Source organism: Pygoscelis adeliae, unplaced genomic scaffold, assembly GCF_000699105.1.
Source record: "Pygoscelis adeliae isolate BGI_AS28 unplaced genomic scaffold, ASM69910v1 Scaffold33, whole genome shotgun sequence".
In the NCBI taxonomy this organism is placed as follows: domain Eukaryota; kingdom Metazoa; phylum Chordata; class Aves; order Sphenisciformes; family Spheniscidae; genus Pygoscelis; species Pygoscelis adeliae.
In genome coordinates, this window is record NW_008824413.1 from 431,765 (window position 1) to 453,678 (window position 21,914).

The 21,914-nt window shown below is 40.5% G+C and overlaps 1 protein-coding gene across 1 annotated transcript; it reads left to right on the plus strand.

The window, feature by feature from the left end:
• The first annotated feature begins 229 nt into the window (after positions 1-229).
• LOC103914149 (chromosome unknown open reading frame, human C6orf118) lies at positions 230-21,873 on the plus strand. The gene is made up of 7 exons (XM_009320756.1): positions 230-625; positions 747-908; positions 3,119-3,241; positions 6,394-6,493; positions 12,100-12,290; positions 15,708-15,769; positions 21,519-21,873. The coding sequence occupies exons 1-7, from the start codon at positions 230-232 to the stop codon at positions 21,871-21,873; spliced, it is 1,389 nt and encodes a 462-aa protein (XP_009319031.1).
• Positions 21,874-21,914: the final 41 nt, after the last annotated feature.

A 21,914-nucleotide genomic window follows, 5' to 3' on the forward strand; every position in this document is an offset into this window, starting at 1 on the left:
TTCGCAGGAACCCACGGGTGTCTCTAGGTCACCTTATTGTATACTGCTATGGATAAGAAGGAAGGTAGCATATTTTTGTAGTCCATGTTTGTGTAAAATACTCTGCTCTAAAAGTGGAAGAGTTTTGTTCTGTGTTGAAAGTTTTTTGTCATTTAAAGTTTTCCCCTTTTAAAGCATATCTTGTCTTTCCTCTTTCTTTTGAGTGTGTGCTACAACAATCTGTTTCATTATGGAGAGAAATTGTCAAGTGAGGAGCCTGGCTCATCTCTTAGATAGTGTGGAAATGGCCTACAGAACAGATGTTAAACTTTACACCTCCGGACACTTAAATCATAACAAGATTTATAAGCCTTCAGAGAAAATAAAACAAGGACTATGGTACTCTGCCAGGAAACAAACTAGTTTCATGACAGAAGGAAATCAATTCCCAGCTGAAAATGAGAGAGCAAGGAAGATTAAAAGATTTTCAGGTAACTTCTGTTCCAGCATCCCTCTGCTTCCAGCCCAGGCTGAATCTACCTGCCCTAACAACAGACGTCCACAGTCATCTGTGACTGGTGTTGGTGCCTCAGCAGATTTTTCTACTCCACTGGAAATGTTAAAGTTGAAAGCGCTTAAAAAGAAAGTAGAGGAGGGACCTGACAGAATTTGTGTGTGTCTCAAAAGAGATGAGTTAGATGTGTCAGAGATTATGGTGTTGAAAAACAAACCACAGCTGACACTGTGTTGTGGACCCTGCCAACGAGGAATACCAGTTCGTACCTTCATACTTAGCTGGTGTAACTAAAACTGAACAGTTTAAGAAGTTCCTACATTTCCAGAAGGATTTCATAGCAAAGCATGAACTGTTACAGAATGATTTCACAGGGAGCAAAGTACCAGAGCAGCATGAAAGACAGCTGTCTAAGGTAAGAAAAACAGTCCCCAAGTTGATGGAAAGGTAAATTTTGCATTATCTTTCTGGGTGGTTTGGTTATGTGTGTTCCAGGAAAATGGAATGGGTTTAAGCAAAATCACCTCTCTCTTCTTGTCAGAGAGATGATCCCATGTGTTTGATTAGTTGTGCACTCATAAGACACATCTACTATGTGCTCCAAAACCTTGAGCCCAAAGCTGTACACCACTGTTTACCCTTCCTGCCATTGTCATGTGGAAATGTTGTGTTAAGTACACAGCAAGCTAGTGATCTGTATGGGAAAAATCACAGTTGATCAGCAGCTCTGTAGGAATGGTATATTCAGAATCTTGTCCAGCAGCACGTTTCAGATAATTTGTAAAAGAAGCTACCTTCTCTATGTGTGCTGTAGACTCTCTCTTTATGCACAGACAGTTGCTGCAGTCTGGCTGGCCTCTTGTGATGGGTGGGATGGGGAGTGAATTTGATGAGTCAAGCACATAAACCTTGCAGAAGTTGCTTGTGTTGCTTGAGTTGCTGCCCTGAGGAAAGCATTAACAGTCTCATCAGCACTTAGAGCCAAATGCAGAAGTGAGAGTAAGATTCTGGATTCATAGAAATTAGGGATGGAACTTAATGAAAGCAGTTGGGGGTAGGTAAACTAAGAAATGGCTAGGCTAGCGTGGGCTGGAGAAGAACTGGCATTTCATATAGATGAGAGTAATTTGGCACTTTGTCCCTCACTGTGGTACTTATGGCCATGTTTTCATCCTTTGTAAGATGCCAGCTGATTTATTAAGGGCATTTTACAGAGAATTAAGCAGTGGTATTTGCAGGACCCGGGGAGAGATGACTGCTGACAGAGGAAACAGAGGTCAGGCTTGACTGAAACAGCCATCCCAATAGTAGTGCTAAGTATACCAGAAACTGGGAAAGAAATGATCAAGCAAATAAGCAGAGGTCTTTCTTGTATACCTCCAACAAACTACCAAAGCTTTTCAAGAAAAGTTATGCAAAATGAGGGAAGCAAGGCAACAAATTCATCTACTTCTGGGTATAACTCTTGGAGAAGCAGCATAATCCATGCTCCACTGGATTCTAGGAGGTATCATTTGCCATGCAGTTAACCACCTTGCCAAAAAAGTTGGCTACTTCCCACTTTGGTAAATATCCCCAGCAACCTTTCTCCTATGACTCTGGGCTGAGAGGCCAGAGTAAAAGGAAGAAGGGGTGGGGGAAAACAGAAGAGGCAAAGTGCTGTATTATAGCAGGATAACAGCTTGATCTTGTAATTTTTAAAGCAGTTTTCCCCAGAAAACATTTTCCCCAGAAACAATCTGAATCAGTACAATTTTGGTGAGATAGTGTAACTCTGGTAAAGTTTAGCAGAAAGCTGTACTAACTAGCAGTGATGGTAATCTTTGCCCTTTGATTAAACGGTCAAAATTTCTATATCAGCCTTGGTTTGAAACAAGGGTATTCACAAAGTGAAAAACTGCCATGGTCTATTATCTGCCTGAGAGGCTTGCTGTGAAAAAGTTAATCTTAGGGATAGAACACTTTGAAGTGAGGCCAACAGCACTCTAGAGAAAAAGTTCCCATGTCAGAGAAAGTAGCACAGGTTGCCTAAGAGACCCTTCCTTTCTCTCTTCCAGGTTTATTACTCAGAGCTGCTACATATGACCATGAGATCATAAGTGTAAGATTTTAACTGTTGTATTCTTTAGCTAGGGTTTCTCAGGTTATTTATATATTAATTACGTCTCTCTGAGCTAACAGTTGCTTTAAGGGATGCAACATGTTCCAAGGGCTGCTTCTTCCAAACCTGGAGATGATCTGTTGAAGTCAGTAGAGATAGACAGACTAACTTATAATTATGGAAGGATTGGCTGTAAAGATGTAAACAAGATATTCAACACTAAGTTGAGGTGTAATGTAGTAATTGTCTTCTGCCACACAAATCTCTGTCTTCTTTGTTTTCTACTAGTCTTTTCAATGATTAGTACATCCTGTCTTGTTGAATATGAGCTTTCTTCTTACTGATGATCGAAATACAGAATTCATGCTATGACCAAGACTTGATCTGGATTCTCATATTTCTTACTGCATACTGTCAGGAGAAATGGCATGAACTTGAATAAAGTAATACATTCTGACAGTAACTATTTTAGAATACCTTCTGCACATGTGGGTATGTAGCTGTTCATTCTGATGATTGCACAGGAGCTCCAGAAAATCTGTGGCTGTGATCCCCTCCATTTCAAGCAGCTACAGGTTGTTGAGGAAGTATTTGAAAATATATGCAACAGCTCTCTGGTATTTGGTGATATTCTGACAGAAATTAAGGTAAGAAATATTCCTAAGCTTTAGCACAACATAAGTTAAATGTACCTTAACTATTGTTTTAAATGCATTATTTCCCAGGGCCCTTTGCCAATTTTTTTCTCAGTGCATCTGAGACATTTAACCCTTTTTAGCTACAGTGAGGAAAGTGATTATCCTGGGGATTTATATTCTTCAGGAGACTTTTCTCTGCCCCCTTGCTCACATGTTAAGATCAAACATACCTAACAAACTTCATGGGCTCATAGCATCATTTGTTTTTTTTATTTAATCACCTGTGGTCTCAAAGGCGATGGCTGGTTTCTTCCTCATTTTTGCTCCTTCTCCCACTGTACACAGGTAAGCAAACAAGAGCAGAGAATAGAAGTGTTGAGAGATATGCCTCTACAGAAAGTTGGTTTCCAGTCTGCTCAGTGATTTGAGCTGACACCATTTCCATCCATAAGCATCATCATGTTAATGGAGAAAGGAGAAATCACAAGAAATTGCACACCTCTGCAAATCATCTGCAGATGCAAAGGCCACAAGACTGGAGGAAATAGCACTGGGGAGAAAGGTGAATTGGAAATTGCTTACATTCAGTGGTTCAGGAGCAGGCTATGTTTTCAGTCACTGCTTTCATTCATTCAAATTAGGGCTGTGACTGTGTGTGTTTGTTAAGTGTTTCCCTCAATTTTTTTTTTATAGCTGACCAGCAAACTAAACCGCATGGCTCTAAAACCCATGTGATTTTGTCTTTAGTGCATTCCCAGTTCTGCTTCTGGCCCTACTGGTGAGACAACAAGCCCTTGCATGTGTCCCAGTGTTCCTACTGTGACTTTATGCCTTTTAATTAACCATATAGCAGCAAGCCATGACTTTTGCTTCCTGCAGTGTGCCCTAGGTTACAAGACAGCAGCATCACATGCAATACTTACATTTGCGCTTTTTCAAATGTCTCTGTATGGTCAGCAGAGAAGAGCAGACAGCTTTTGGGAAAGACATATGAGTTCTTTCCCAGGTTTCCCCTAATGTACTGTGTGAGTTACACAAACAGACGCCAAACATCTGGCTACCGCTTAGGCACTTTGATAAAAGCATTACTAAAAAAACCGCACAAACCAAACCCCCAGCCTTCACTAACTTTTTTTCTGAAACTCTAGCCCTAATTCTAAAATCATTAAAATGTTTGGGGGAAAAAAAAATAATCAGGCTGTAACCTACTGGTGAATTATTTTTCCACCTCTCACTTTGACAGTTACACGTGAGGAGTGATAATTCTTATCTGACCTATGAGGCAGTTTCCTGTTCTTTTTTTCCTTTTGATTTTTCACTATGCTGAAGGATGACGCTTGAAAACCTTTATTTGAGGACCAAATCTGTTTGTTTATTCTCTTGGGCACTCAGGACAGTGATTTGCATATGGAACACAACTAAAACATTATAGGCAAAAATGAAGTTGCACTCTGATTCTGTACACTGTGATGTGGTGCTAGTGATGTAGAAAATCTACATTGACTGGCTCAGTAATAACTGAGGGGGGAAAAAGCCAGTCCTTCATATTTGTTGACAAAATAATTACTCGCTAAAATCCAGCATTTATAGGCAAGAGAAGGGAAGAGGGGGCAGGCATTACAAGCAAGAAATCCTTGAGGAAGGGGAGCTAGTTGGGTAAGTGAACTGTGCTGAGAATGACATTGGCATAGTCAAAATCCAAATGGTCACCTCTGGGTTTTGAACAAACCCATGTGTGGTAGCGGAAGTAAACCTTCTGTCACAGCACAAAAGGTATGATTTTCCTGGAGCCAAACTGAAACAAGAATCTGTAATCTCTGGACAGTGTTAAACAATTTTGATGGTTGTTTTTCCTCTCAATTTATTTAGTGAGTATGAGCTGTACATGATGTTTCTGGACTCTCTGCCTATAACACAGTACAAGGTAGTATTTGCTTGTCAATATTAGCTCCTTTCCTTGGTGATGTTACAGATAAATTAAGTATTTGAAGTCAGATATTGGCACTTCCTGAACTTATCATTGACATAGGAAATCTAGTGCTCGTCCTTTGCTTCATTGCTTACAACAGTTTCTGTAGGAGCAACCCACAGTAGAGAAATCTGAGACAGCAACGGCTACAGAATAAGCAGAGCATTAGCTGAATAGCCTGTGCTGGATTTCCGAAGTATCAAACCTATTGTCCTTCTGTCTCCTCTTTGGTAGGGCCACATCAGGCTTTGTGCCAGCTTTACTGCAGAAGTGCTACTGTACAGAGGGTGGCATTGGCCTCAGGCTGCCAGGAGTAGTGCCACACACCCCTTCCACCGGCCTCTCCCACCAGTGACATCTTACTTCTGGCAAAAGGAAGAGGCACCAGGAAAGGTGTGCTCCACTATGGAAGTAGAAGGGGAGCACAGAGGAGATGTCAGGCCCTGACTGGCCCTGCCCAGCCCCCCTGGAGCCTCTTCCCACCCTGCCCATGGCACAAGACCCCATTTCAACCCAGCCTGCACCTGTCAGTCCTTGCCCCTTTCTCTATCTGACCCTTTTGTATTCTTCCCCTTTTTACCTTCCCTACTTCAAAACTAGCCCCTTCCGCTCCTGACAGCTTTTTAGGCCAGTGTTCTCCATTGATCCAGAGCCAATCCTTTGGATTTGCTCTGAGGATTTCACCCTAGTTATCCACTTTCTTTAGCATTGAGCCTGGGAGCTCCTGTGTGATATTGACAATCTGTTGAAATGAAGATGAAAGGTAATGATGAATGTGGCACAGTTGACAGCATAAATGCTTTGTCTAGGGTGTGTGTTACTACACACCGCTCAATGGTAAAACACCTGAAAGGATTGTCCAAAAGCAAGGGGTTTGCATGAGTCTGAGTCTTCATATTTACTGGCTGTGACACAGAGAGAATCATCCATATTCTTTTTTATCTGTAACAAACCTTTAATCTATTTACAAATGGAAAGAACTTCGAGTGACTAAAACCTGCCATAGGGTATTTTTTGTTCATGTCTGGCCATATTAGCTCTTAGTCTCACAAGCAGCTCATTCAGAAGTTTTCATCAGAACTGAATTTTACTGAAAATGTAATTTTAAAAATGGTGCCAGAACCTGTAGCAAAGGAAATAAATATTCAATTACATGACTTCACATTTTACTCTTTTTCATGCGTTCTCATAGGCTCTGAAGGCTCAGGTCAAAGGGATGGAAACAAAGCCTTCAAAGGCTCCAAAAATAGAGGCACTCAGGAAAGATGTACAAGTTCTCATGAAGAAAGCCAGTACTGCTCTGGAAAGAAACAAAGAGTAAGTGTTGCAAATGCTGTCAACCCCTCTAGTAGCAACTGGGTAGATGGGACAAAGAAGAAACAAGTAAATAGAGTTCTTGAAGTTTTTAAAATGTCAGGTCTTGGAGGCAAGGCCAAAGGATCAGACCCTGTGGATAGCCTGTTCTAGGCAAAAATCTTTCTCCTTTCTTAATATCTATTTTTGATTTCTGCCCCCCCGCCCCATCTTTTCTACCAATCACACTGGGAGACATGGTTTAGAAATGAGCAGGAAAAAGGCTTTCTTTTGCCATTCCCAATTGACCCCCACCAAAAAGCTTATGTCATCACAGAGAAGTCTCCTGACCACACAGACTGCAGCCTGCACTGTTAAATTTCAGACTGTGTTGCTTTCACTGGGACGTTGGCTTTGTTCCCCATTATGGAGACAACAAAGCCTGTGCTTTCAATTGCTTGTGTCCTGCCCTCTAAGACAGGACTTGGTTTGACTTCCTTATTTTGATTAGCTTATTCTCAGACTTTCTGAGGCTCCTTGTCTTCTTTGGACTGACCCAGTGTTTCCATGCCTCTGTTGCGTGCCCCCGATGTTTTATATCACAGCTTCCAGATCTCCTTACTGTTGCTCCAAGCTCTGATCTGACTTGCTACCCTCAGTGTTTGACCATATGGTTGTTTTACTCTAGAGCTCTAACCTTTAGGCTTGAAAGCTGTCCTAGCAGGAGATCTTACCTACCAACTTTCCTGTTCTTGCCCCCTCCACTGTCTGAACCTGAAGAATTAAGAAGTCACTCTTTCACTAAGCTGCTGGTTCCCCTTCTTACCCATCCCTTTTTCTTGTAAATGTTACTCTAACTAGACTAGATGACTTAAGAGGTCTTTTATGTCTTTGCAATTGTAGTTTCCACTGTATTTTGCATGTACACATTACAATATTTACACTGTGCTTTTGAAATGTAGTTTGGATGATTCTGCAGTTAAGATACTGGAATGTGAAGGAGACTCATGTTCACTAGTTCTGCTAGTGTAAACAAAGATAATTAACAGTGGCCCAGTACTCTACACATCTATACTTGTCTACAGACAGAGAATTCATAATGTGTTACCATGGGATAAAGTCAAACTGGCATGAATTTAAGATGGATTGGGGGCATAGTGTGGAATATTTATAGAACACGCATATGCAAATTTTATCTAGGCTACAGAGATTGATTTTTGTGCAAGCTTTTATAAATATTTTAGAGGTAAAGGGGAAAAATATGACATTTTGTCTTCTGCCAAAGGGCTGAAAGGGAATAATCATAAACATCCTAGAATGATCTAAAGGATCTTCTTGAGAGATTTGACAGCTATAGGTATAAAAAACCAATACCTTATAAGACTGTTCAGTTCTGGATAGCAATCTGTTTCCAGAGAAGTCTAGGAACTTGCGCTATCCCAATGACAACTTTCTAGCTTTGCATGAAAACTAACAATGAAAATCTGAGTTATTTGCATACATTAGTTGCTACTGGGAGCCTAAGACCGAATTTTTCCTCCTGCCATGGACCATGTGTAGTCCCTTCTGTGTATAGGGAAACCATCCTTGAAGGGTGGGCAGAGGAAAAGATTTTCATACAAGACTGATGTATTTTTTAAAAGAACATTGGTTAGTAGATGTTAGAATATCTGGTAGGATTTTTGAGATCTGATAGGGAGAAGGGAAGTAAGACTATTGAAGTATATGCAAAGAACTAAGCTGTCCACTTATGTTATTGTGATATCTATGTGTGTAAGTAATGTGTAATAGCTTCAGTATTTTCATTCAGTGAACAAGAGGTTTCCCCTCTTACAAAAAGAAGTTGCAGTTTTAATGAAGTAGAGGGTGATTGTTTGAATCCTGTTAGCTCCTCACAGAGAGTCAATTCTTCTCTCCTTTGCATCACTGAGCATTCAGACCTGGGGTCCCTTTGCTGTAATTCAGTGAGCTTGAATTTGCTCTATGCCCTGTTAGAGCAACATTTGGCCTCTGGACATGTGTAATAATCATCATTATATGTAACAACTATTTACTCACATCTAACTTTGTATATGATCTTGAAAAGATATTTGTGAAACTGTTGTTCTCTTTTGTTCTATTCTAGACTGAAGAATTAATTAGAAATGGCGCTACAGATGAGGCAGTGCAGGACAGTGCTGAGTCAAGCAGAAAAGAAATATGGCACAAATTATGGTAATAAGGTGTTCTAAAGGGTCGGAAGGAAAACCAACCAAAAATTACCTCAGCTGTTGAGATTTTTCCTGTTAGTATGAATAAAATATGCTAACATCTAATGAAATCAGGCGCATAACACCTTTCTTATACTTCTTTCACTCCTGGCCTTATCTGAAACCAGTAGATGTCAGTGGGAGACTTTCTAATGCTGAAGAAACCTAGGAAACTGCCAAATCGTCTCTGAGTCTGACTGATTCTGTCACTGTCAGAGTCACAGCACTCTGGTGTGTTAAAGATGTCTCAGGGGATGGTACATGAAACCCTTCAGCTGGCAGAAATGTGATAACTGGATTTCATGCTTATCATGAGTAGGTTAAGCCCTGAGTCACGTGCTTTCACGTGCCCTTCCTAAGCTTCTTTTCAGCATTCACTGTATCAGTCCTGGATGCTCTAGTTATCCACACAATAGTCCAGTGCCTCTTGGACGCTTGCTGGGTACTTTGGTTCAGTAACAGTGATGAGGTTTACAGTCTATTTATGTACTGCTCAAGAAGGGAGTGTCTTTGGATAAGGCCTTTGATCAGTGGAATCTGGATCAGAACCTTTGAGTAAGATAAAATACATAAATCTGTAAGGTTGTGGAAGAGCAGAAAGAAAAGCTGACTGATGATGAACTGGGAAATCCTGTGAAATGCTATCAGGGTAGAGTATAGTATAACTAGTCTGATTGTAATACACCTGCATTTTATGCCTTTATTGAAAACCTGTACTCAAAGCACAGTTTTCTTCCAGAGCATGAGAACACACCAGTTAGCAAATTATAATGTGGTAAAAAAGGAAATAGCTGTTTAAGTGGTGATATAAAATGCCTTCTGCATTTCCTCATTGAGGAAAGAGGAAGATCTAAATCTGCTTTCTGCGCAGTGTCTCGGTGTCCTAGTGTCCTGCACCAGGCTGTGGGTAGTTGTTAGCTTCACCATGGGCAGCTATCACTGGCCTCTAACTCACTTTTACAAACACACCTTCAATAGGAACAACATTTGAACAATCAAACCAGCTTCTGCTTTTTTTTTTTCCCCTCGGCAATTAAACTGTCCCAAATTCCTCCCTAGTGTAACTGTCTTCCCGTCTATGAATGTATGCCTGAGTGCAGCTGCCCTGATAATGTTTGTTTCTACAGCACGGTACAGGTTTTGAATTCGAGAGCTTTGCAGCCAACCACTAAAAAACCCATAAAATCAGTCATTGGCTCTGGGTCTCCCGCAGGACTAATGAATAAAACAACCAGAAGTCTCCAGGCCAAGGCATATCTGAGGAATGGTTTTGAATAAAATGAGCTAAAAGACATTTAAACAATGGGTAAATGTTTCTCCCCTTCTCCTCCCTACCAGGTACTAATTTAAAAATGCTTACTCAGTTAACCTCAAACTTTCCCTCCCTCCCTTCCTCAATTACACATTGAGGAATCCAAACCATCCAAGTCAGAAAGATGTAAATGTTGCTGTTCTTCTTTTGTGTTACAGCTGTATTTAGAAGCCCAAGCCAAGAAATTTGGGCCAAATGAGCTAACGTGTGCTGGCACTATAGGGAACAAGGCTCTGCAAATATTATTTGTTGGGGATTTTTTTGGTTTTTTTTGTTTTTTTTGGTGAGGTGGGGTGCTAAGCAATTAAAAAAGTGTTCAATCCAAGTTAACTGGAAATGAGAACTTCACAGTTTTCCCAGAGGAAAAAATGGAGAGCTGATTATTTTTTAAAATTGAATAAAATGTTTTCTTAATCTTTTCTAAAAGAGAAGGCATTATTTCCTTCTCTCCAGGTAGCATTTCTGCAAGGCCCTTCCAGGACCAGTAGCTATCCTGATCCACAGAGTGGGGATATGCTCTTTATCATTTTAAGTGACTCACACGGAAGGACAGGATTTTTGAGAAGCTAGTGGCCGTTAGCCCCTGGGACGGGGAGCGGAAGGAAGCACGGTCAGGCAATTTCCCACATGAGGCAGTGCATAACTCAAGTTGGGCTCACACTCTCTTCCTCCAGCCTGCCTCACTTTTCATCAAAGCTGTTGGCTTTCACTGGACCTATTGACTGCACACTGATACTGCACCGCAGACCAGAGGGAGGCAGAGGGGGTTGGCTGCCCGTGACAAGCTGCTTGGAGAGTAGGAATTTTAGGTGTCCTGGGATCACAACAGGCAGTTTTTAATCGTTGAAACGTTGTCATTACCCAACACAGTGACCTAGTCCTGAATCTGACAGCATGGCACAAAGTCGGTACGTTGCAAATGTGGCTAATGAACTACTGTGGGCTCTGAAATCTCCTCCCAGCTCCAGGGCAGCCCCTGAGTCATCAGGATTTTCTTGACCTGCTCACTGCACCAGTCAGACAAGCCAGGCTGCGCCATTAGGAGCTCTCACACAGCAGAGACAGACCAGTTTGTCCTCCTCCTGTTCACACTCCCTTCGCTGGTGTCTTCCCTCCTTCCTACCTTCCCCTCTCTGCCTGCTCTGCAACCGCAGAGCCTCAGAGGTGTAACCCTGCACCCTGGTATCTTTTCTGGTTGCTCCGCTTTCCATAGCTTCCCTTGCGGACAAATACCAAGAGGTGAACCAAGGTGTGGGAGACAGATAAAACAGCATGACCTTGAGCTGCACTGTCACCAGGGAAGAAAAAGTAGTTTGTTTGTATCAGTCCAGACCCTTGGAGTGAGGGGCACTATTAGTCTGTGCATGTAGCTCCCCTCATTCCCTAGATGAGGAGCTGGCAAGGCCCCATAAAACAGCTCTGGCTGCAGCAGCATGGACACTGACAGGATGCAGATGAGCTCACTGACAAGCTGTGAAAAGCTGAAAAAGTCTTTGACTCAAATAAGACCCTAGCTGGGCAGGAGTGTGAGCTGGCCATGTAGGATCTTGTAGGATCACATTACTGACTTGTTTTAGTGAGGTGAGTGGGTGAGATGGCAGTGAAGTTGGCCTGTAAAATTCTGAAGTGCATTTTCTGGACTCTGCTAAGGGAGTACAGCATGTTTATTCGGCTCCTTGCATGCTGTCATCTGTTCTCTGTGCTGGGATGCAGTGATTTCCTCTTGGTTGTGTCCCTGTTGTATCTAGAGCCTGACCGTATTTTTGCATGAAGTGCTAAAGGGCCTTGGTTGGGGTGACTGTGAAAGGTGAGTGGCATAGCTCGTGTGCCAATATTCAGACTAGTGGAAATGAAGTGGGGGTACAATGGGTGTGTGTACCAGCTGAACTGGGGGCAATGTTGTGGGTAGTCCTGGTGTGTACGGTCTGGCTTGGTTAACTCAAGCTGGTACTTGGGTATGCCTACTGAAAGCACTATGGATGCCAATTAGCTTTCCACTTCCAGCTCTGTCCTTTAAATTGTGCATGTATTTTTATACTTCCAGAAACATGCAGCAGACATGAGACAAAGAGGATAGCACGAAAACCGCTTTCTGTTTCTGAACAGCTTGAATCTATGAGGTGTAAAGTTCTCGATAAAGGGGAGGAAATGAACATACTAGAGACTGAGAAGAAAGAAACAATGGTTTATGCTGGGACAGTGGATATCATGGAAAACACTCTTAAAGAAATAGAGGCAAGAAATCATTAATTCTAAACATGTCCTAGCAAGGTTTCTCGAGAAGTACTGGTGTCCAGATACTACCATGATGGACCCTTTAGCACTGAGATTGACACTCAGCGGTCTTTATTTTCTCCTCTAAGAACATATGTGCCTAGTCTGGGCACTTTGATGACCACCACAGTGTCCAGCCTCTGACCCTGTAATAGGAGGCTTGTACATTGATCATTGCTGTGTCAGATGATGGTCTACAGACATAGGGGTTATTTCTGCATTCATTTTATGAGTTTGGGGATTTGTAATCAAATGTACATTGAACAGCTACAGCTTCATTATTTTTAACCTGTTGAATTTCTTGGCCTGGAGAATGGGATGGTTCTGGGTGGGATTTTCAAGTATCCCAAGTTAGCATCATCTACCCTTGAAATGAATACTGAAATGCCTAGTAACCTCAAAGGGGGAGAGATAGGACAGTCCTGATTCCCTTCGAAATCCCATTTCTAGATGCTTAAATAACTGAATATTACTGCAGATTATTCACTGGGGTATATAAATGACCATAGCTGTGAACACATTTGAGACACAGACAGGAAGGCCAGGTTTAATTCTAGATTGAAAATGAGGTTGATGATGGATTGTTGATATCAAGTAATTGATTTTTTATAAAATTACAAATATTAACATGAATACTTCTTTACAGAATAATATTATTACCTTTGGGTTTTTTGTAATTAGCTAGGCTCCATCTTTATTGGTTGAGCTCTCATTGCCATGGTGTTGTACAAAGCAAACAGTGAGAGACAGGCTTGTATTGAATATTGTGCAATCCAAGGTACAGAACCTGCAGAGATTTGTTTATGTGCTAAAATTTGCATACTGAGAGTGGCCTGTGTGAGGACCACTTAAACTATAAAAGTTAGATGCTTGCAAATTTCTGCAGGATTAGTGCATTCAGCATTTAAAAACAGTATTCCTTTTCTGCTGGCAGTTGTGCAGTTAGAAATAGCACATGATCTCAATAAAAGCACTTTTAACCTGTCCTTGTCACTGGTTATGCCGATAAGTGTTCCAGCTGTGTGAAGTGAGGAGGTAGTTTCATGCAGCTAAATAGATGCTAAAAGTACAGTCAGCATGAATAGGGAATAATGTGTCCCTCTTAATGGTGGGCAAACAGCAGTTCTTTACGTAGAGCTTATGTTTAGCTAAGCATCTAAAAGGTCAAACATTTCTCCAAACTTTCTGTCCCCTGAAGCAGAGTTATACCTGTTGACAGGACATCAAATTAATTAATTAATAGTACTGAGAATAAAACAGAGCTGCCAGAAAGTCACAGGAAAGCTGAAAAAAACTGTGAAAAACACATAACACAAAAATTGCCCAAAGTCTGTATTTCTCTCTTCACCAGTTCAGGTATAGGTACAGCCATTGTGTTCTTGTACTATGCTTGACTGCCTTTAAATTGAATGATATATTTAAAATCATTGTTTTTCCTGCCAAATTTTTCAACCAACCCTTTGCACTGCTACCTAAGAGTACAAGACAGAAGTCTGTCACTTGTTTCTAAAGCAATTAGCAGGCCTCCAGCATCAGAAAGCTTTGGGGGAGGAGGTGAACTCATGGTTAAATTAACAAATTTACCTGTTAACAAGATATTAAACCAATGAATAGCAGCAATGAATGGGTCATGACAACTTCCTTTTTTTTTGCTGGCAAACAGGAGATCTTAGGCTCCATGTGCCTTCTGAAATGTTCCTGCGTACGCTCTGTAAGATATGCTCCCACAGCATGATAACAAATGAGTATATGAAATCTGGTCCTCTGAAAAAATAGCCACTCTGAGAAGTTCCTCTCTTTGCTTTTTTAAAACAAATATGAATATTCAGAAGGTCTTTAAATATAAATTGCTGGTTTCTAGAGTGTTTTTTGGGGGGGGCTGGGCTGTGTCTGTACTGTAATGAAAAAGGACAGTCAGCAGATGGCAATGTTGTATAGGTGTTCTAGCAGGAGACCGCCACATCAGCAAGGGACGGAAACCTCTGATATTCCCTAAGTAGCCATGAGGGAAAATGGAGTGGCCCCTCCGGGCCATTGGAGAGTTGGCCCTCCAAGCACACTTTGGCTGAATGAATGCTTGTGTAGGCTTACTGAGTTTTTATTACTATTTGTAACAGCAATTCAACATTTAAAACCCCTCATTTGAAAAGGCAAGCCCATTATCATTTAAGAAGAGCAATCTAATTAAACTAGTGCATTTCCATATTCTTTTAAAAACGATTTCATAATGCTACATAAGTACAACGTGTTCTTTCCCACACAGATTACATTTTTAAAAAGATAAGTGGGTCTGATGCATTTGCTTTTGCTGGAATGTTGTGTGACAATTTAACTGATCTGTTACTGCCTTTTCAGGCTGAAACTATGAAAATCGACTCATCAAACACGTTTCTCCAAGGCCAAATAAAAGTTATTTCCTTTGAACCCACTGTGGTTCAGGCATAATGCAAACTAGTTTATACATGAGTTTTCTTCACTAGGTCTAATCCCAAATCACTGGAAAGCTTCTCTTTGGCTTCAGCAAGTTCCAGATTAGGCCTGCTGTGCTTTGCCAGCTAGAAAGTTGAAAGGTACTGGATATATTTCCACCTCCTTTTTTTTTTTTAAACTACCGTGGAGCACTATTAGGGTACTTTGATCTAAATATGTAAATCAAAGCTGCAAAAGCTCCCTGCTTCCAAGTGTACTGAAGGCACTGGAATGAGGTAAAAGAGCCTGTAGTAGGTAACTCCAACACATAAAATCCATGGAATAGCTCAGCAAGAAGAACTTGGAAACACTTCTGTAAAATATAGAGACTAACAGATGTCTTGAGAGAAGAAAAGTGAGTAATAGTTTGAATAAAACAATCTTTGGTTCAGATGATATTCTGCTGCACACTCTGAAGTCTGAAGCTCTGTGTTAGCAGCTGAAAGAGCAGGCATCATTTCAGATGTTAGTGAAATGTGAAGTACAAAGCTCTTCGCATGCGAGCAGTCTAGCAGCTCAATCCAAAAGCCAGAAATGGACATGTATGCTGAAAGACAAAATCAAGTCATTTGTATCAAAGTAATTGGTTTAGCAAAAGCAATGCTATGAACACCCTTCTTGTTTACACGGTAAGACCTGGTTTTACTGTCTGTTGGGTTTCCCTCAGGGTACAAGAACTGGCAGGAAGTGAGGCTCTATGTCAGACTCAAAGACATGTGTAACCTGAGATGTAGTGTTAAATTAAAACTCCTGTCACACGGGAACTACTTACTATAATTTATGTCAAGGTTAATGGAGTAAAAAGTATTGGAGTATTTTAAATGCTGATCAGACATGTACAATTGCAGATTTTTTCTTATGTACTGAAGTATATTTCAGTGTTTCTCAACATTTATGTCTTTTTTACAGGAAGTTGAAGGAAATATCACAGAAATTTTAGATAAATTGAGAATCACTCAGGAAAATCAAAGGTGAGTCTGAAATGTTCAAATATCTATGTCAGTGGGGTTACACAGAAAGTATTAGAGTGATGGAGATGCTGGTCGCAACAACTTGCTAGGTCAAAGTAAGACAGATTAATTATTAATAGCAGCAGTGTTCAAGTGCTGGTTGTAGACCACACACAGTAGCAGCTGGGAGTCATAATCAGATACTATAGATTTGACTTCAATATGGCCCAGTGTTAAATAAGAAAAATTAACAATGGGAATTATGCATAGTGTTATTAACAACTCTGATTGCTTCAGTTGTTTATTTAGGAACAGAATGGACACATTATGGTACTTGTTGAAGCCTTGTAAGTTTTCTGACAGTGTCTTGCTGATGTTTTTTTCACACCTGACATGGAGGAATTCAATCCCTTGTCTGTTCTGATATCGCTCACTAGTGCCGGTTTTGGTAACTTCTTTGTGAAGTAGAATTTTTTTATGTCAGGAACTGGCTTGAGATTCCTAGACTTGTTTCACATAAACAATTTTTTTTTTTTTTTTTTGAAAGGGGTGGATTATGGGGTCATCTCAAGCATTTGAGATATGTTTTAGGAAGTTAAAGCATGCAGCTTTGGTTATTGATGCTGCCTGTCAGAAGTAAATACTGAATATATTTGTTGCTGTGGTGCTTTCAGTATTTAGGTTTAGCGCAAGACTGTTTTTTCTTGCTATGTTTTTAATGTTCCAAAGCCTTGGATGAGGAGCCATCCAAGCTGAAACAGCATGGAAGAGAGGCTGTCTCTACTTATTGATCCACTGTTGATGCCATGAAATGCATATACTCAGAGAGGCATAGGTTTCAACATATGTGGCAGAGCTTCAGGTTGGTTGCGAGTTTATAGTGCTGCTCACAGCTTTGCTTTTCATACCTGCAATACAGTTTTACAAAAACTAAGCAAATGTGAGCCATAACTAAGGCTCCATATGAGTTGAAAAAATATATAAAATAGCTGAAAAGTCTAGTTTATTGACAGAACAGAAGGTAGCTTTTCACTCACGTGCCTTGCTATTGTCCTCAGGCATTTTTGCACCTACAATTTATCGGTATAAGGAATCACTGCATCTAGGCAAATCAGGTAGTGGCAGGCTGCAATCAGTTTAATTCCTGTTTGCTGCATGCCTAATTTGTTAGTTTATATCTGCACGTGTAATGCAAATGATTTAATCTATCAGCTGGAGGTGGACATCGCAGGTTAGTAAAAGGCTTGAGCAACACACAGAAAGGCTCACTGACCTCAGTGTGTTTTGGGTCCGCCTTTTAGGTTTTCAGACATTAGGCAGACATTATGGAGTTGTCTCCTGTTGTTGTAACACAACACTCTCTAAGAGAACGGTTTCTCAAATTTAGATGGCAGGTGGTGTTTTGTGCCATAGGGCCCAGAACAGTCGCTGCAGGTTCCCGTTGTGTCTGTCTGGGAGCTATACACTTTCAGGCACAGTTATGAGATTGTTGGTAAAAATCCAAAATTATACTTACAGACTCCAAAGAACAAGATCCATTAATATAGAAAAGAATGATTTTATTTTCATCTTATTGCCAACATTTGGTGTTAAAGGGGGTATGTTTTATTTGCTGACACAGGCATAAATTTTTACTTTTAAATTGTATTAGGAAAATAAGAAAATATTTTTTTTCAAAGAAGACTTGAGTCTTAGCAAAAAAGAACCTTGAACTCAGATCTTATGAGATATAAAGATTTTCAGTTAACTTTTAGCTTAAAATAGAAAAATGATGAATTCTAGGAGTCTATGGAATCTCAAGGTTAAGCTTCAGTTAATTTACTGTTCATGGCTCTTTGATTAAGTTGAGAATTGCCAATGTTAGATTTCACAAGGTGGTATGTACAGTTACGTTAGACTTTTGTTGTTAGAGGGTGGCAGTGCGAATAGCTCTCAATTCAGGAGCTACTACCTAATGATCTAAGACCACTAATATATGATAATTTCGTGAACATGGAAAGTAATCTGCTTTATGGTATGAAGTTACTGTATATCATGTTGTTAAAATTTCCTGGATGGATGCATTCATTAAGCTTAATGAGGGGGAGGGGAGGAATTGGAAGAGAACAACAGTAAAGCAAAGCATGAAAGCTAAATAAACAGTCTCCCCACAAACAGCATGGAGAGCACTTACTAGACAATGGCGTATATCTGGCCTCCTGCTTAAATTTGCAAGACTTGCTTTGCCGGAGCCGAGTGCTAACAGATCTAGAAATTTATGGGCAATTACGAAATCATATGCAAAATTACGTGAAAGTGTGTTGGTTACTGATAGTTACGTTCCCTTCAGGAACTGAACATAAGTCAGGGTAGCTGAGGTGGTAAGGATGACATAAAGGACCTGTAGGAATAGGAGAGTCCTTTGATCCTTCCCTTCAAAAAGATATTTATAGCTCATGGTCTAAGAACATGCACAACAGGAAAGGTGCAAACAGGATGATAAAACATGATCACACTTGCATCTGCTTAGAAATTACAGAACTGTGCATGAACCTACTGTCTGGTATTTCTTTGATTTTGAAATGAGAGTTGCATGACCTGAGGTCAGGTATGGAACTTAATAGATAAAAGTCAATGTCATTTGACAGACCAAACTTGGAAGAAAACGAAGTACAGTTCTGTCTGAGAGGATAATAGGATGTATTTTGTGAAAAGTTAAAATTTGGGAACATTATTAACGTGGAATAATTGGTCAGCCAAAAAGCTATTAGAAATAAACCATCAAGGTAATTAGTAGTAGATATAGTTGAATACAAGGTTAATTAGTCTCATTCGTATGATGTTAATTATTAAAAGTAATCAGCCCTGGGATACTTACAGAAGTGCTCTCACTAAATGTTTTAAAAAATGTAACAGAAAGACTCTTACATTTTGCTTCCAACAGAGGTTATGTATAAACCTTTTAAAGATGCACACTGTCTTGGGATATTTGCATAACAAGATGCTTTATAAAGTGAATGTCCAAAATTCTGCCCCTGCCCCTCCCCCCCAATGTTATGAATCACATTTCTAGAGCTGAGATTATTCTCTTTCTCCAGGACAGATCAGGGAGACTGAAACATTAACAGTAGCGTGAGATTTCTGAATCAAAGCCTATCTTGAGGCATAATTAAAGGAGGGCGTCTAATTGTCTGAAGTCAAAACTGTATCATCCTTTGCCCTTAATGCACATAAGATAACTTAGATGACATTTAATTAGAGGCAAAGCATGGATTAATACTTATTTAATATCTACAATAGAAACTTCCCTCAGGTGCTAAGAGATTGTCCAGTGAATTGGGGCAAATATTTAGCCTGTGTCTGCAGCTAAATAAAAAAATTGCAGCAAACAATTTACTTAGCCAAGTTTCTACTGTTTCTGCAGCAAAAATGTGATTTCTTCAGGCTTAGCAGCTATCTGATGGAAAACTTCTTAATTTTAATGCTGATTTGAGAAATTAAAAATATTCAAAATACAAAAGTTTGAACACTATTTTAAAGCTGTAAATAGATGGATTAAGTTATATGGTTTTATTTGTGTACCTGGTTAGATGATTGAACCTACAGCTCTAGTGGAAGTAGTGAAATTCTTTTTGGACTTAGCTTTCCGTTCTCATTTGTATTGGTCAACTGTCTCTCTCAGGACTGTGTAGAAGGTGGCTAGAAAACAGCTACAAAATGTGATGAAATACATTCTTTTGAATGTGAGTAAATATTTATGAGGAAAAAAAAACAAACCCTGTATTTATTGTCAGGTCTTAACAGCTCTATTTGATCCCTACCTAAGTCACTGCAGGAAAGGAAGGCAACAGGAAAGCAAGATATGCTGTGGAAGCAATGATGTCCACACTCAGCATTATGAAACCTTATGGACCAGTGCCATGGATATAAACCATCTGTACTTTCAGTGCATAATACCAGATCTAGAAAAGGTGTCTCTCTTGGTCTCTGTTCCTTAGAAAGATGTAGAGAGGAACAGCATATCTTTATGTTCTAGAGCTGCTGCATCCAGTTGAGAAGAACAGGCAGGTGGATGGTAGCTTTCTGCCTAGATCCATTCCAACAAATTTCAGTCATCTAGCAAGATGCTAGGGAAGATGAATCATCCTCTGGAGATGAATCTTTCCAAACTATAAGCAACCTCAGATGCCTGAAGTTAGATGAGTTGGTCTTAGTTCCTTTTGTATGGCTCATAATGGGAAGACTCCCCAGTGCTGCCTGTGTTTGCATTGGGGTGTTGGCTGTCACTGACTTAGGTCTCAGTTTCTGCTCAGTGATTGTGTTGGTTGTATGCTATATGTTTTTTAGGAAGGTGTGGAAGCTAATAGAGGGAGTCTTGCTACCTGAAAATGAAGAATGAGTTTCTGAGAATCCAGAAGAAAATAAGGGTGATGAAGTAAAGGAAGATAAATACTCACCACTTCAAATGTACTCTTAACATCTTGAAGTTGTGCAAGTGGAATCCAGGCTTGAAAAACTACTGTTGGACCTTAGAATCAAGTATTATAATGCAATTTCAAAATCAGAAATGTGATTTCATTTTTGCATACATTATTGTGGGTAGCTCTACTGTCTGCATAAAGAGATATTTTCATATAACATTTTTAGAAAATGTCTAGTGCTAGTAATATTTATATTAAATAGCTGTGTTCTTCTATACAGTTTTCAGTAGACACTGCTTGGCTTCTTTCCTTATGGAAAAGTCATGGCTTCTTTCCTTATGGGAGCACCAGCAGGTATTAACTAAACTCTCAGGACAGAACTCACAAGTGGAAGTTATTTAAATAAATCGAAGCTGCATCTTCTAAATAAGATACGTATACTGGTCTTGAATCAGGCCTTGAATTATGGTAGTACATACTGGCATATGAACACTGCTTATGTGAGTCTTTTCACGATCCCCAAATTTTGGCTTTCATTTTATGAAATCTGACTGGCTGCAGAATTTTTTTGAAAACATGAGTCGGGTTCAGATCAAGTGGAAGCATCTGCCTGATTTTGCAGAAAGCCTGAAAAAACAGATCAAAGAAAAGAACTAGTCCTTTCAACTGGAAAGGGTGTTGTTGTGAATACCCGTAATTAAACTTTTGCTATGAGGATTGTTTCTGTTTATCTTTATGAAAGAATGTGAAGAAAAAGTAGGAAGGAGACAGATTATACCAACTGCATAGATGTAGCCATGCTAAAGGAACATCTTATTTTGGCCCATGCAGGATCACCTGGTGACAATGTAATCTTTTTTTTCAACTTAATAAGTAATCAAATGGAAAGGGGATGTGGGAACATTCACATTTCACAGCAAGCAAGACAAACCTAGAGATGTCAATGTGTCAAATGGATGTATTTGTATCCATTGAAGGGCCACTCAATCCAAGAGACTCATAGACTGTACATCCCAGTTTAACCAAGTGTCCTGGTTTTGGCTGGGATAGAGTTAATTTTCTTCCTACTAGCTGGTACAGTGCTGTGTTTTGGATTTAGCCGCCCCGGTGAGAGCTGCTGGCTCCGGTGGGTCTCTGCGCTCCCCTGTGGGTTCCCTGGCTCAGGACACCCCCCCGTACACTGTGATCCGCTGCCCCGCTGCAGGACGTGCCTGCACCGGAGCTGATCGCCTCTGCGAGTGACAGTTGGTGGCGGTTACACTGTGTTTAAATCTGCCACCATTACTCCTGGCCCCGCCCACGCATCGTCAGCTGCCCTTGTGAGAGCTGCCGGGGGTCTCTGCACTCCCCTGTGGGGATGCAACATACAGATGGGCTCGTGATCGAGGGGTGGACTTGACCACGGACACTACTGCACAGGTTATCCATGAATGTGAAACGTGTGCTGCAATCAAACAGGCCAAGCGGTTAAAGCCTCTGTGGTATGGAGGACGATGGTTGAAAATGGATGGCTGGACATATCCCGTGCTCCGTGCCACTGCCCGGAACACTATCCTGGGCCTTAAAAAGCAAGTCTTATGGCGACATGGCACCCCCCAAAGAATTGAGTCAGACAATGGGACTCATTTCCAAAACAACCTCCTAGACACCTGGGCCAAGGAGCATGACATTGAGTGGGTGTATCACATCCCCTATCATGCACCAGCCTCCAGGAAAATTGAATGATACAACGGACTGTTAAAGACCACACTGAGAGCAATGGGTGA

Coding starts and splice junctions, on each gene's coding strand:
- LOC103914149 (XM_009320756.1), top strand. CDS start 230: ATGGAGAGAAATTGTCAAGTGAGGAGCCTGGCTCATCTCTTAGATAGT. Junction 6,494..12,099: donor AGTTCTCATGAAGAAAGCCA/GTACTGCTCTGG, acceptor TTATACTTCCAG/AAACATGCAGCAGACATGAG. Junction 12,291..15,707: donor ACACTCTTAAAGAAATAGAG/GCAAGAAATCAT, acceptor TCTTTTTTACAG/GAAGTTGAAGGAAATATCAC.